The sequence below is a fragment of the Daucus carota genome, chromosome 1 (assembly GCF_001625215.2).
Source record: "Daucus carota subsp. sativus chromosome 1, DH1 v3.0, whole genome shotgun sequence".
In the NCBI taxonomy this organism is placed as follows: domain Eukaryota; kingdom Viridiplantae; phylum Streptophyta; class Magnoliopsida; order Apiales; family Apiaceae; genus Daucus; species Daucus carota.
This window is the reverse complement of record NC_030381.2, coordinates 46,187,947-46,202,644: the sequence shown is the minus strand read 5'-3', so window position 1 is coordinate 46,202,644 and position 14,698 is coordinate 46,187,947. Positions and strand designations below refer to the sequence as shown.

Genomic DNA, 14,698 nt, shown 5'->3' with positions numbered 1-14,698 from the left:
CCGCTAACTACCATAACTACCAACACTGTCCGATAGAAATAATCAAACCTGGAACACCTCAATTCTCTAATTTTACCTCCGACCTCTAATTTCCAAACACAGCCCCTGTACATATGTTATTTCTTACTTGTCAAATTATCTTATACACTATTTTCAATAAAAGTAAAAATATCCTTTGTGAATGTTAAAGCGCAAATAAATTCATTTAATAAATTTATTGTAATGTAAGTAACTACTCCATTAAACACTTGTTAAAAGTTAGAACTCGAAAAGAAACAAATGGGATAGTAATGGTACCTGACAAGTTATTTATTCTAAAAGTGATGAGTAATCGAGTATGAATAAATAATGAATGTGTGCAAGTAGAAAACAAAGCTCTTAGTTTGGTACTGTGCTAGTGGAACACAACCTCTGAGTTTCTTGTCTCTCTGAAATGCAAGTCTCTGTGTCCCTTTTGTTCTAGGGTTTCTAATCTCTAATTCCACTCTGAATTTAGGGCTTTTTTATGCTCAGGATTATAATCATGAATTTTGTTTTTCAGTGATCATGGAGTCAGCTGCACAGCGTTTGCAGAATGCCTTGGGAATCCCAACCGCGATTTCTCCTCGATCTGGTAATTTACATGTATTCATATGTATGTATAGTGTATATGTTGTGTATGTGCATTCAGAATTTGCAGTGTGATTACTCGTGTTATTGTTGTTCTTTTGTGTCTGTTTTTGTGAATGAGGAAATAAAGTTACAGTTTTTGTTGGTTTTTTTTTTTTTGCAGGAGCCTTGTTTATGTTTAAGCCTTTACATGCTATTATTGTTATTTTGTTAAATGTGTGAAAGAGATAAAGTCGTTAAATAACAGTAGGTATAATTAAGATATTGAATGAGGGAAAAAGGGATAAAAGACATGTTGGGGGTTTTCCTTGTAACGTTGACTCTCCGAATTGATCTAAAAAGGAGAAGAATGATAAGCTCCAAGGTCTAATTGGTAATTGCTTTTATGGCACCCACATTGTTGATGTTAAGGAAAAGAATAAGCTCTGAATCGTGAAACAGTTTAGTTGATAAAGTCATTGGGTTTCATTTTTCAATTGAACTATAAACCTCTTGAGAATGCATACATGCAAGCGTCTTACGATTGAACTGTGCCTCTCAGCTTGTGGTGGATGTTTTTTTCGAATTATATGTTAAAAATGTCGCAAGGTGATACAGAGTAAGCTTTCTGGGTTTTAACTCTCACTGCGTAAACATTTTAGCAAGGAATTTTCGTGCTTTCCAAGGATAGCGTTCCTTGCCTATTCATGTCTGCCTATACGTAAAATTCTTTAATGAACACATAATTTGACATTAGTAGTGCAATTATAATTTGCTTATATTGTTTGGGAGAAGATCAATTTTAGTGAACTTATCATTAAGTTCATCAACTCTTCCTTCTAAGGTTTCTTCCTTCAGTTTTTATTATTAAACCCAAAAACTTCAATGTATTCTGAAGTATCACATCTAGAAAATTGAAATCAATATGTTCTTAAGTCAGGAATGCCTCCTGCTAATAGAACCTCAAAATAGATAAATTACTCTGATAAATTACATGCTTTCATGCATATTATATTCTCTTGTAAAATTTATACGTGTCAATGCTTTTCGCAGATTTCTATTCAACAGGGAGGAAGAGGATGAGAATTAACGAAGACAGAGGTTATTCTTACCCTTCAAAAGCCAACAGTTTTGTTGAATACCGAGAAGCTGATTATCTGCAAGATTTGGAGTCAGGGAAATACGGAAGCGTGACAGAAGATATTAAAAAACTTTTTGAACGAGGTATGGATTTTTTAAAGCCAAAGTATGCGATGAATCCCGATCTTCGTCTACTCAGGAGCCACGATAAAAGCTCTATCAACGAAGCTACGAATCAACCGGCTATGTTTGTTAACTTGGATGATGATTGTGATCCCCGGGGAATGAGACAAGCACCTGTTCTGATTATCGATTCGGATGATGATGAACCTGTAGAACAGAGCTCTTCGCGGCAATACCAGGGTGTTCTCTTGCCGATGCCAGCTAGTGGACCTCTTATATTGGATCCAGTGGTAGTTTGTCTATCCTTTCACTTGAAAGTCTAATCAAAGATCATTTGCAGTAAAACAGCATGCAATAAGCAAAATACTTGAAGTGGCTCACTCACATATGCATGCTTACTACTGTGTTAAATGATACAGTAATTCAGTTTAAGTGACTGCTACCTTTTTCCTGTGCATCAAACATTTCTACAGAAATCAATAATAGCCTACTGTTAGCAGCATAATATCACATATTTGAATTGCAAGTATTTGCTTTATTTTATTAGCAGTATATACTGTATAAGCTAAGAACCTGTTTAAGTTATTTGGCAGAAAATGCTATTCTTTTCCTCCATCATTGTATTAAAATGCAATCAGTATACAAGTGAACATGTATAAAGAAGCTCTCTACTGTAGTAAAGTTTAAGTTCGGTCTGAAAGAGCACTACCTATTTCAACAATAGGAAGAAGAGAATTTGATTCCTATTCTTGTATTATGGGATATTGGGATTCCACAACTAGAACAAGTAAAACCTGTACCAGACGTGAGGTTTACTAGGCTGAAGATTATTGTAGACTATCAAGTTTATATTCATATACGATAAAGTCGTATATAAAGCTCCTACATGTATGTCATAGGGAAATATTTAAAGCGAAATTCTTAAAGCAAGATTAGCATAAGAAATTTTTTGAGTCAATAATCAGGCATATTAGTGTGTTGGAAATGATTTACCTTGACTGCAACTTACAAAAACATATGCGATAAGAATTGTTCACTTCCTGGTCGAAAATAGTAAACAGGATCCCTTTTCAGCACTTCAGCCTTGCAAGTTGTACCTTTTTTGGTTCTGTGTCTGAACAATTGAACCGATCCATCTAGATAGTTGCGTCACACAAAATATTTACCCAAATTGGTTTGCGTTTCTTCTTTTAAGGGCACATCATGTTTGTATTATAATACTAGTATTTTATCTTTTTATATGAGTATTATTAATGCTTTCTCTGTCCCTTCCATTTTTTTACAAATGGGTTGGGTAAAGTGGCGGGATCCATCCATTGATATTTAATGTATAAAGCGAGTATAGTGGAGGAAAGTAGTGGATATGCTTAATTTTTACATTATAAAATTTTATTAATTTGGGTAAGTTTTGAAATGTAAAGAATTGAAAAGGACATCCCAAAAAGGAAAGTGTAAAGAATCAGTTGGGACAGTACTGTGTAAATGTTGTATGACTGTCAACACTCGTAATTGTTCACGACTGAAAAAGCCCTTTCTTTCGTGTCTTCTCATAAAACTATTCACGTGTCCTTGTCTCAAATTATTTTTGTGCTAACTGCTATGTATGTTGTTTGTAATTGTATAGAAAATTGAGTATCCTCAGAGCCAAACATGGGTAGATAATGGAAGCATGGCTATAGAACCTGAAGTCAGGAATGATAAAGGGGAATATGTCGGGGTGGAAGATGAGTCTGAGGACGAACAATATGATGAAAGTTGTGATGGCCTAGCTAATATCTGGACGGAGATGACATTTGCCTTAGAATCTTCCAAGGTAAAATATGTTACATATCCAGTCAGATTTCATAGTAACTGAAAATTCGCTGTTATGTCATCTTTTAATCTCCAATAGACATACCTTTATTCCATCCTTTAATGTTGTGATTTTTTTTATTAGTATGTTGCTAATGATTGCAATAGTCATTGACTTTGCATACACCTTTTCTTTTTCAGTTGTAATTGAGTGGAATACACTTAATAAAGGCACATACATTAGTCTAATTTATTGTAATTGAATAGTAAACTGAAATGGGGATATTATCTATTTATCTGAAAACATTTTTTTGTTTTTTTTAAAAAAATTCTCAGAAACATTCGCAAACAATAGTCTTTAATTTCTCTGAAGTCCTGGTAGTAATTCTAGAATATAATAATAACTGAAAATGGGAAATCTGACTGATTCACCACAAAAGGAACATTCCCTCCGCCTTAAAAGTATAACTTGTTTCGAATTCTGCATGTAATTTAAGGTTTATAAAATATTTATTTGTACATAGTTATTTTGTATAAAAGTACCACTTCAATTTTTTATTTAAAACAAACAGCACAAACACTCTAATGTCCAAGTTCATATTCTTGCACCTTTTAGTACTTGCAGTTGCAGATAGTAAATTTGACTTTTTTGGACACGAGTGATGAGAGATTATTGTGATAATTATTCTGAAATGTGAACACACACCTTTATTTCAACACTGCTAGAACAAAACTCAAGGGTCATCCACTGTTAACAGTTAACTTTCTTTCTATACCATAAACCACCAATGTGTGGCAATTATGCATATCCTCTTTAACAGTTAACCAATACTAGAGGACGGCGTCTTTACACATATTTTAATTGTTAGGCTATGTCTATCGGTCATATTCACAAACCTTTGCTTTCTTGTCATTTATAAAATTTACCAGTAGTATTATAGAAACAGGACTCTTTGCATAGGTGCATAGGAGGTCAGAAACTGTGTATGCTGTAGAAACATCAATGTTGTCAAAGCTCTATCTCTTAATTGCTGTCTTATGTCTAATAAAGTAGGGGAAGATGAAGAATCAAGGAAAAGTGAAATCATTTTATTTTGATGGGTGTCATAAGGAAGTTGGCACATGAAGAAGCAGCATGACCGTTACGGCTATAAGCCTATAACCACCACCCCCTGGTTTATGTACTTGCTGATTTTTGTATACATATCTAGTAATAATATGGATGCCCATCTGTACGATATTGTGTAGTATGATTCTAATTATATTGTCCTTATCAAGTCAGAGCTAGTGTGTCTGTAATTAGAAACCTTAAAGTTATATACCTCTACTGAACCTTGAATTTCGAAAGCTAGTGGTTTCATATTTGCAACAAGCTTGCTTGTCATGGCAAAGCAAGATCTATCGCAGTCCATCAAAGATCTGTGTCTTAACCAATAGAAATCCTACTTTTGACAACCAGATCAACTCGGGTTTCAAAAGAATTAGGAGTAAAACGTGTTACTCCACTTTCATGATTTTCCTCTGTTAGTTACTGCTTATAATCATTAATTTGAAAGTTGCATGTAACTACCTTGAACACTTCTGCATTTTCGTCTATTCCTGAGTTCTGTATATCAACTGAAGCTTCTCATGTCTTTAGGAAGCTCCTGTGAGTCCATCTTTTAATAATGGTGAAGATGACGAAGATGATGAAGATGATTGTGAGCATTCTTTTATCTTAAAAGATGATATTGGCTACGTATGTCGTATTTGTGGCGTCATTCAGAAAAAAATAGAGACCATTATCGAATACCAATATGCAAAGGTATGGGTTTTCTTGTTTGAACTTGTACATTGTCATCATTTAGATTGTGTGCAATAGTTGTATATTTGTATAGGCAAGAGTCTTTCTGTGTGCTGCAAGTATTCTGAAACTTTGCTTGTCCTATGTGTAAGGCAGACAATTGTTTGCTGCATTTATGGATTTGGTAGTATCATATGTTTGATGTGGATCCGTTTCATTCTTTAACATCTCTACTGATTTTCTTGAGTAAATAGTGTAGACCATGGAGATTCTGAGCAATGAACATATGGTTCATGATAAAAATTAAAAGCTGTATGAACCTAAGCTGTGCAGCTATCAAAATCATGACATAATTGGATAAACTAATATCATCAGAAAAGGGTTTCTTGTGATTAAGGTAAGCCAAACTTTTTGAAGTTCTAAACCAGTTTCATATGTGCCCAAATTTGTACAATATTCTTTTTGTGTACTAATTAGATTCAGGATTTGTAATGAAGTGCATTTTAGCTTATAGAGGCTGCATGATTATGGTTGTTAGGGATGATACAAAACGAACTTATATCTACAGACCAAACCATTGGAACTGCACATTTGCTTGAGGTTTTTTGCTCACAATCCGGGGATCTGGGACTGGTGGATATAATTAGTTCACTACTGGCAATAGCATGTCTTTTGTCTACATAAGTTTGTTGTAGTTTGCTAGCAAATGGTTAGACTTTTCCAAATATAATACAACCACAATAGAGCCCCGTGCGACGGATGGGCCTAAATATTAAAAAACAATAGAATTAGTTTCATCATGTGGCAGTTAGATGATTTATATTTGTTGAAGTTATATATATTACAAATCTGTATTAGAATTTTAAAATAAAACCGACATACAAAAAAGTAATACGATAATAATAATTAGTTTTATTGTAAATAATGGATTTTTAATTCTTTCAGCATCTGAACAATTATAAAGAATTGGTTGTAATTCTAAGAGAATCCTACTGAGTATTAAAAAACCTATGTTTTTAATTTAAAAAACTATCTTTTAAAAGTCCCTTAAGAATTGTCTCTGTTTCAGATTTAATAGTGCAGTATATATATAGATTAGGTTGTGTAGGTATATCTTTCACCAAAAAAGACACTCTATAAATCTCTTATGATCTTATACTGAATCGCTGTTAGTTATTTCTATATCTATCTAGTGTTGTAGATTATCTTTTGAAGTTGCTCAGCTGAAATATGCTAAACTCTATGAAATAATATTATTTATGCGGATTCATATCTGTCTGTGATAACAGAGATGAAGTAATAGTTTGTGCTACAAAGCTCTTTTCTTTATTGGTGTTTGCTGAGATGTTATACTCACACACATTGCTGTTCTATTTGTACACCATTCGTGCTTCTGATTCCAGTAGAATTGGGCATTTACTAGTTATGTATTCGCTGGCTTATGCATGCTTCATATCATTTACATATGTGACCACTCTGCGTTGGTCTGGATTGAGTCTCTGGCTAGCTTATGATTAATAATTTTGTTTGAGTGCTTCATCTAGCTGCTAAGATATATGTTGACTAGCAAATCCTCTTATTAAACACCAATTTAAATCATATAGGTTCTACTGTCTTTGTGCCTTTGACAAATTAAGGCTCCAGAGTTACTATTTTTATCTTACTAAGATATGCCAGCTTCATTCTTTAAAAGCTTCGCTAATGTGCTGGTCTTTCTTTTGTTGTATAGAACACAAAGAATACTAGAACCTACTGGTATGAAGGTCGAAATGGCAAAGACGGCGAGATTTCAGAAGATTTTCCTGTTGGATTGCCTGAAGAAGACTTTACTGCAACTGAACTCTTTGCACATCCAAGGCACAGCAAAAAAATGAGACCTCATCAAATTGAGGGCTTTAATTTTCTGGTGCGGAATCTGGTAACGGAGAATCCAGGGGGGTGTATCTTGGCCCATGCTCCTGGATCTGGTAAAACTTTTATGATCATCAGTTTTATACAGAGTTTTATGGCAAAATTTCCTTCTGCAAGACCACTTATCATACTACCAAAAGGTATCATGCAAATTTGGAAGAAAGAGTTCTTGTTATGGCAAGTTGACGTCATCCCCCTTCTCGACTTTTACTCTGTAAAAGCAGACAGTAGGTTTGAGCAGCTGAAAATTCTAAAACAATGGAGAGGCGAACGGAGTATCTTATTCTTAGGATATCAGCAGTTCTCTTCCATAGTAAGAGATGATGATACCAGCAAGACCACAACCGAATGTCAAGAGATCCTATTGAGTCTTCCTACACTTCTTATATTGGATGAAGGTCATACGCCAAGAAATGAAGAAACTGCCATGCTGGCAGCTCTCGAAAAAGTTAAAACACCTCGAAAAGTTGTTCTTTCTGGCACATTGTACCAGAATCATGTGAAAGAGGTTTTCAATATTTTGAATCTTGTACGGCCAAAGTTTTTACGCATGGAAACCTCCAAGAAAATTAAAAAGCGGATCCTGAGCAGAGTGTCAAGCTCCAAGAGAGGGAACATGTTTAAGAAAGGTGATAATGAATTCTACGATTTGGTGGAGCAATGTCTCGTGAAAGATGACAACCTCAAGCGAAGGGCACTCATCATACAAGAGTTGAGGGAGATGACTTGCAAGGTTCTTCACTATTACAAGGGAGATTTTCTTGATGAATTACCTGGACTATTCGACTTCACAGTTTTTTTAAACCTCAGCTCTCGACAAAAACGTGAACTCGTGACTGTAAAGGAGTTAAAAGGGAAATTCAAAATCAGCTCTGGTGGTAGTGCCCTATATGTGCACCCTGAGTTGAAGTCTATTCCTAGGGCTCCTGAAGACAAAGATGGAGTTGATCAATCAAAAGTTGATAAAGTGCTGGAGAATTTGGATGTGAGAGAAGGAGTCAAAGCAAAGTTTTATCTTAATATGCTTCGCTTGTGTGAATCAAGTGGTGAGAAGCTCCTTGTGTTCAGTCAGTACCTTCCGCCATTGAAGTTTTTGGAGAGACTAACAGTAAAGGCTAAAGGATGGAGTCCAGGGAAGGAGATATTCGTGATAACTGGTCAGACAAATAGTGAAGTTCGTGAAAGAGAGATACTTGTTGATCTTTTTAACAGTTCACCTGATGCGAAAGTGTTCTTTGGATCAATCAAAGCTTGCGGTGAAGGAATTTCACTTGTTGGGGCCTCACGGATAATTATACTGGATGTACATTTGAACCCCTCTGTTACTCGTCAAGCAATAGGTCGTGCATTCCGACCTGGTCAAACTAGAAAGGTGTACACATATCGTCTTGTGGCTGCTGATTCACCTGAGGAGGAAGACCACAACACCAGCTTCAGGAAGGAGTCTATCTCGAAGTTATGGTTTGAATGGAACGAAAGCTGTGGTCCACAAGATCTCCAGCTGGAGAATGCAGATGTTCAAGATTGTGGTGACGAGTTTCTGCAAACTCCATGGTTGAATCAAGATGTCGTCTCTCTTTACAGAAGGTATAATATTTTCCTTGCCTACTGTTATTGTTGACTTTGCAATTTAATGTCTTAACACATTTTGTTGCTTATTTTTTCAGGTAAATGCTGAAAGGACCGAAACATGTCAAAGAATTTTGTTTGTGAAGAGCCTTCCTTGAATGATAACTAGTGAAAATTAGGAACTGGGCTTTTCTCCAATAGTGCCTTTTGACATAACTCTGTTCAACTTATCTCCTACCAGAGCACCTAATAATATCTTGAACTTGTTGGTATTCCAGAACAATTTCCTTGAAATTTTATTTCTTGTTATATGCAACCTTGGGAATCTAGTTAATTGAGTTATTTCTCCCTGCTGGCATCAAAGTATTAGCAGGCTTTTGCTTGAGAAAGCGCTAAGATTTGAGAAATGATTCAAAGTAGAGAATGTTTAAAAACAGGTCGTACAATAGTCCAAAGTTGAGTATATTGGCTTTGAGATGTTGAACATTTTAAAGTTTACTTTTGCTAAATCCCATCAGTAGTGGTTGGTTTTGCAACTTTTCCTGCTATTCACACTTTTTCGTTTATTTTATAAAGGCAGGAGGGTTTTGAGAGGGGATCTCTACCCGTCGCCGTCAATCGTTGCATGTAGGTCCAAATGTCATATTACCATCTTATACAAATTTTATCAAATCAAACACACATCATCGTCATCATATTCTTAAATGTCTGTTTTTGAACACACTTATTAATGATCTTGCTTGAATGTTTAGCGTTAGCGATAAAATTGTCGATCCCAACATGTATTTGCACAATTCTTTTGCCTGAAAATGTCAAACTCTTTTGGATTCACCCGTCATAAATCTTGGAGTACACTGTTATTTGTACTTGTCGAAGACATAATCAAACTTCCAAAAGCCTTGCAGTTTCTTTGCACTTCCGTTTGAGGCGGATTATGTTTGTTTTTGAATTTGTACACACTTATTAATAATATGATCTTACTTGAATGTTTAGTGCTAGCAATAAAGTTGTCGATCCCATGTATTTGTGGAATCTTTCTGCCTGTCGATCCCAACATGTATTTGCGGAATCCTTTTGCCTGAAAATGTCAAACTCTTTTGGATTCACCTCTAGTAAATCTTGGAGTACATTGTTATTTGTACTTTTCGAGGACGTAAGTATTCACATGTTGTAAACCTTGGGGTACACTGTTATTTGTACTTGTTGAGGACATAGTTAAACTTACGAAAGCCAAACGGTTTCTTTGCACTTCCGGTCGAGTCCATCGCATGTTGATCTAAGAATGCTAGCAAATTGATATAAATCAGTTGTTTACTTCTCTTTATAAAGATCACAAATATTTTTTATATAATCGACGTGAGATGTTTCAAACACTCTCTGTCAAATCCACTATAAATCACATATACTCTTTCTGTAATTGATGACATCCTGATCAACGTCATCGAGCCATAATCAAACTTATAAAATCAGGACAATTTCGTTGCACTTCCAATTCCAGCCGTATAACTCTGATACTATTTATGACATTCTAAGTCCATAATTAGATGCATATTGACCAAACCTAAGCAAATTGGTATTAATCGATGTGAGATGCCAAAAAATCCAAGTGAACTACAATGAATTATTCATGATTTCTGAGACTGAATTACAATTATGCATTTGTATATGTAAAATGCAATCAAGTTGCATAACTGTGAAATATAAAATATAAATTCTTTAGCAGCATTGTCCAAGTGCATTTCTTTACAAGCAATATAATTCGACAATACAATACTGAAAAACCTCTTTGCTCAGTGATCTGCAAGGGAGGGTATACACTTGAATTGCTCAAGTCTAATCAAATGAATAGCAATCCCACGGGAGGTGAACTAAAAGACCTGAATTTTACGGCTTACCCGTGTATCAATTTTTGTGAAACAGGTCTGTTTCTTTGCGGCTAGGTTGTTGAATCCTCACCCTGATGCCAGTACCTGTTAGAAAACCACATTCTGTCAGCTTCCACTGCATATCCATCCTGATTCCTATGCCAAGCATAGTAAGCATGGGTTCGGTTCTTGATATCAAGAGTCGCGTGGCCAAAGCTGGCCTCGCGGAAAGCTGAGTACTTTGGTTGTGGGTCCGTCATACTGGATCAAACAAAAGAACTGAATATTAGTATTTATCTAGAAATGTACTGAAGACATACTTGTAAAGTGTTTGTTATCTTACTTGGTTGCTAATCCTTCAAGATTTCCACCATCGCCAATTGTTATGTATACTGGTGCAGATTGGTCACTTATAGGACTGCAAATTCCGTTTACAATGTTATATGCTATGTTCGATACACGTTCCTGCAGAAAGCAAGCTGTTAGTGTAATTCCTTATCTATAACTATAACATGCTTGGAAGCTCGGGATTATTACGAACACATATAGAAGTCAAACTAGAACAATTTACTTTGGAACACGAGTAGTGGGAACATGAACTTACTGATCGCTCATAGGCATGAACATGACCAGCAAACACAAGATCAACTTTATATTGGACAAACCATGGCTCATACATCACTCTCATTGTTTCACCTTCCATGTAGTGATAATTGTAGCTATTATACCAGGGGGCATGCATAAGAACAATCAACCATGGGGTCTCACTTCTGTTGACTTTTGGTAGCTCCTTCTCAAGCCATTTAAATTGAGGTGTGTACTTTCCTGAAAAAATATATCAATCAATAACAGGAGACTTCAATTACCTGTTATTCAAAACAAGAAAATGACATAGAGCATGTTTGTTATGGCAATTTTGACACGCCTTCTCAACTACTGCAATCCTTAGCAATGATTTCGGGGAGTGTTTCTCATTTAGACTAAAGCAATCAATATCTTCAAGCATAAGGAATGTTACATAAGCAATTCAGAAAAAATGGAAATATGTGCATGCTTGCTAATATGATTCAGAATAGTGAAACTTAAATTGGATGTACTCATTACCATATGCGGAATAAGAGGACAACACAATGATATATGCTGAAGCTCTCTTGATCGAGTACCAAAAGGGAGCAGTGCTGTTTGATCTTCTATAAGGGGTATGATAGCGATGAGTATAAGGCTTGAAGGGCTTAGTTTCACCCTGCAAGGAAGAATTGAAGACAGTCACATTATGTATTTCAATAGTGACCTGAAGAATCATAAGTTATGCATATGTTTGACCGCGCTCATGTCTTGGTTATTTGTAAGATGATTAGACAGAGTAGAGTGCAGTTAATTATATGGTCAGGGGCAGTGATATAGCCCTGGCAGCTTCCATTAAAGACAACCTATTCTCGAAAACTTGTTAAAGATACTAGACTCATCTACACTACAGACTACAATAGAGAAAATATCAAGCAAATAAAAATTTTATCCTTACGATTTCAGGGACAAAATCTATCTCGTGATTCCCAGCAGTCCATATCCAAGGTTGATATGCAGCACTCCTCTCGACAAACCTTCCCCACGTATCCCATCTTCGGTTGTCATGATCAGGGTATTGATCTGCATAGGAGAGATCCCCAACGAACAACACAGTCTTTCCCTTTGTTGGATTTTGTTCATAGTGGGTGAGTGTCACATTCGAATCGTAACTCTGACCAAGATCACCTAGAACAAAATTATAATGGAAGTGAGTAATAATGCACTGTAATTCGTACACATCACAACCAGCACAATTATTTCAACTACATAACTACGTTAGAGTTCTCTGTATCTAGTTTCTCTAATTTCATGCTTGGAAACTGAATAAAGTGAACCAAACGTATTCATTTATCCTATCAGCAGCACCTACTATGTAACAGCAGATAAGAAGAGACGCTCACCAATGAGGCCAAAGGTGTAAGGAACATCGGGTCCAACTGCAGGAGGAGTAACAAACCAGAAGGTTCTTGGTGAATGTCCAAGCCCAACCTCATAATAATACTTGGTATCAGGCTGCCAAAACAATGGGAATAAATTACATCCATCACAAAAGATAATCTCATCAGCTTTACAGGTAATAAACATTTGAGTAACAAGTAGAAAAATGCTACTTAAAAGAATCTAAACAACATATATAAAAATTACCTCTAAATCATTAATAGTGCAATGATGTATGTAACCAGAAGTATAATTGTAGAATTTATAGGTAGTAATCTTGGCTCGGGCCTTTCGGATCAGTTTAGTGTTTGCAATCCAATAAAGAAGTGTGTTAGAGCCGGGTTCTTCCATTGTGACCCACGAAACAATCACTCCCATCCCTACATCATCTCCTTGTGTAATATGTACCTTGAAAACAATAAAATTACAAATTAGAATTCAAAAGATCAAGGCCTTAGTTAACAGCTGGAATTGGATAAAGATTAATTTATTTAAAAACAATTTGAACAAGAAGTGTGATACAGAGTGATGCTTATGTGTTGATAAACAATCCCAATTCATATATCATGGAAACTGGCCTTAATTATTATTACATTCAGAGGGAGAGAGGGAGAGAGAGAGAGAGAGAGAGAGAGGGAGAGGGAGAGGGGGAGAGAGAGAGAGAGAGAGACCTGTTGAGGAGCATTGTAGCCAGGAGGAACCTCGAAAACATCACTGTCAAGAGGCATATCTATTGTTTTCTCCACTTTCCTTACAAAACTACTGGTAACTCCTCCATTGCACAAGTCTGCTACGTTGAGAAGAAATAAGACAAGTCCCAGAAAACGAGACATTCTAGTATTATGAACTATGAAACAACAAACATGTAAGTGATGAAGTGTAATGTCCAGGCACTGCTTCTACTTATACACACAATGGAGACGCAGAAGATGAGCAAAGTCAACTGTAGAATGGAATATTCGGGGATTTCACACGAATATAGTTAGAGTAAACACGGAAGAAAATCAAGCAAATCTCGACTGTTTCTTTTTTAAAAAAAAAAATAATGAAATATAATCTCTTGTTTTTGAAGTTGAATTTTTGGTGTTTGGATGGGTCTGAAATCTCAGCTCGCAGAAGAAGGAACAAGAAGAAGCTACTCTGATACTGCTTGGGTTGGGAGAGCCGTTGATAATACAAATTAACAATGATAGATGCTCCCAAGAAAAGTCAAACTTTTCGATTACTACCGAACTCCATCCATTTTAAAATACAGTTCGATTTATTTTTGACACACATTTTAAATCGTTTAATTGTTAGTTTAAATTATTATTTTTAATTTTTTTTTCTGAATTATAATATTAATCATATAATTTCATTTAACAAATATATTAAAATAATAATTTTAACTATACAGTCGAAGAACTTGGAAGTGTGTCACAATGTCAAGCTACTTCTATTTCAAAACAAAGGGAGTATTTAGCATCGAAATATAATTATCGTGAGAACCTATTTATCCAAATTCTTGTCGATATTTGATTGATTTTATTTATATTAATAATAATAATAAAATTCTTGTACGTAAAATATTTTATTAAATTCAGCTCATATTATTTGTAAAAAGAGTTAAATAAAAAATTTAAAATACCTAGCCTTACTCATTCAAAATTAGGTATATGATTTTAAGGTATACTTGTACTTTAATCCCGAATATGATAATATTAATTACTATTCGATAATATAATATCATAGGTTGTAAATCTGTGTAGTCGTTGTTGTGCAAATGCCAAATGGCATGTTTTGTAGTTTGTTTTTGGATTTATTCAGTTCACTTTTATTATTTTGGCCTTTCTTGCAGGACGTTGGATTTTTCAAAACCGACTTTAGTAATAATTATAATAATAAAATGAAAAACATATAATCGTACTTGTAAATAAATATGATAAACATAATATCATCGGATTAACGAACGCCAAGTATATCTGAACTTAATTCTCCATCCTCG

At 35.2% G+C, this 14,698-nt stretch overlaps 2 protein-coding genes across 2 annotated transcripts; one reads left to right on the top strand and one right to left on the bottom strand.

The window, feature by feature from the left end:
• Positions 1-293: 293 nt before the first annotated feature.
• Positions 294-9,194, top strand: LOC108205124 (protein CHROMATIN REMODELING 35). The gene is made up of 7 exons (XM_017374927.2): positions 294-435; positions 542-613; positions 1,642-2,081; positions 3,416-3,604; positions 5,222-5,386; positions 7,095-8,863; positions 8,944-9,194. Exons 2-7 carry the CDS (start codon positions 547-549, stop codon positions 8,945-8,947), a joined length of 2,634 nt encoding a protein of 877 aa, XP_017230416.1. The 5' UTR covers positions 294-435; positions 542-546; the 3' UTR covers positions 8,948-9,194.
• A 1,345-nt stretch (positions 9,195-10,539) lies between these two features.
• LOC108204534 (purple acid phosphatase 2) lies at positions 10,540-13,909 on the bottom strand. The gene is made up of 8 exons (XM_017374025.2): positions 13,386-13,909; positions 12,922-13,122; positions 12,678-12,789; positions 12,233-12,462; positions 11,815-11,953; positions 11,315-11,535; positions 11,054-11,175; positions 10,540-10,971 (listed from the first exon to the last, which is right to left on the bottom strand). The coding sequence occupies exons 1-8, from the start codon at positions 13,545-13,547 to the stop codon at positions 10,782-10,784; spliced, it is 1,377 nt and encodes a 458-aa protein (XP_017229514.1). The 5' UTR covers positions 13,548-13,909; the 3' UTR covers positions 10,540-10,781.
• Positions 13,910-14,698: the final 789 nt, after the last annotated feature.

Coding starts and splice junctions, on each gene's coding strand:
- LOC108205124 (XM_017374927.2), top strand. CDS start 547: ATGGAGTCAGCTGCACAGCGTTTGCAGAATGCCTTGGGAATCCCAACC. Junction 614..1,641: donor CGCGATTTCTCCTCGATCTG/GTAATTTACATG, acceptor TGCTTTTCGCAG/ATTTCTATTCAACAGGGAGG. Junction 2,082..3,415: donor CTCTTATATTGGATCCAGTG/GTAGTTTGTCTA, acceptor GTAATTGTATAG/AAAATTGAGTATCCTCAGAG.
- LOC108204534 (XM_017374025.2), bottom strand. CDS start 13,547: ATGTCTCGTTTTCTGGGACTTGTCTTATTTCTTCTCAACGTAGCAGAC. Junction 12,790..12,921: donor GCACTATTAATGATTTAGAG/GTAATTTTTATA, acceptor TTGTTTTGGCAG/CCTGATACCAAGTATTATTA. Junction 11,176..11,314: donor TTCATGCCTATGAGCGATCA/GTAAGTTCATGT, acceptor TGCTTTCTGCAG/GAACGTGTATCGAACATAGC.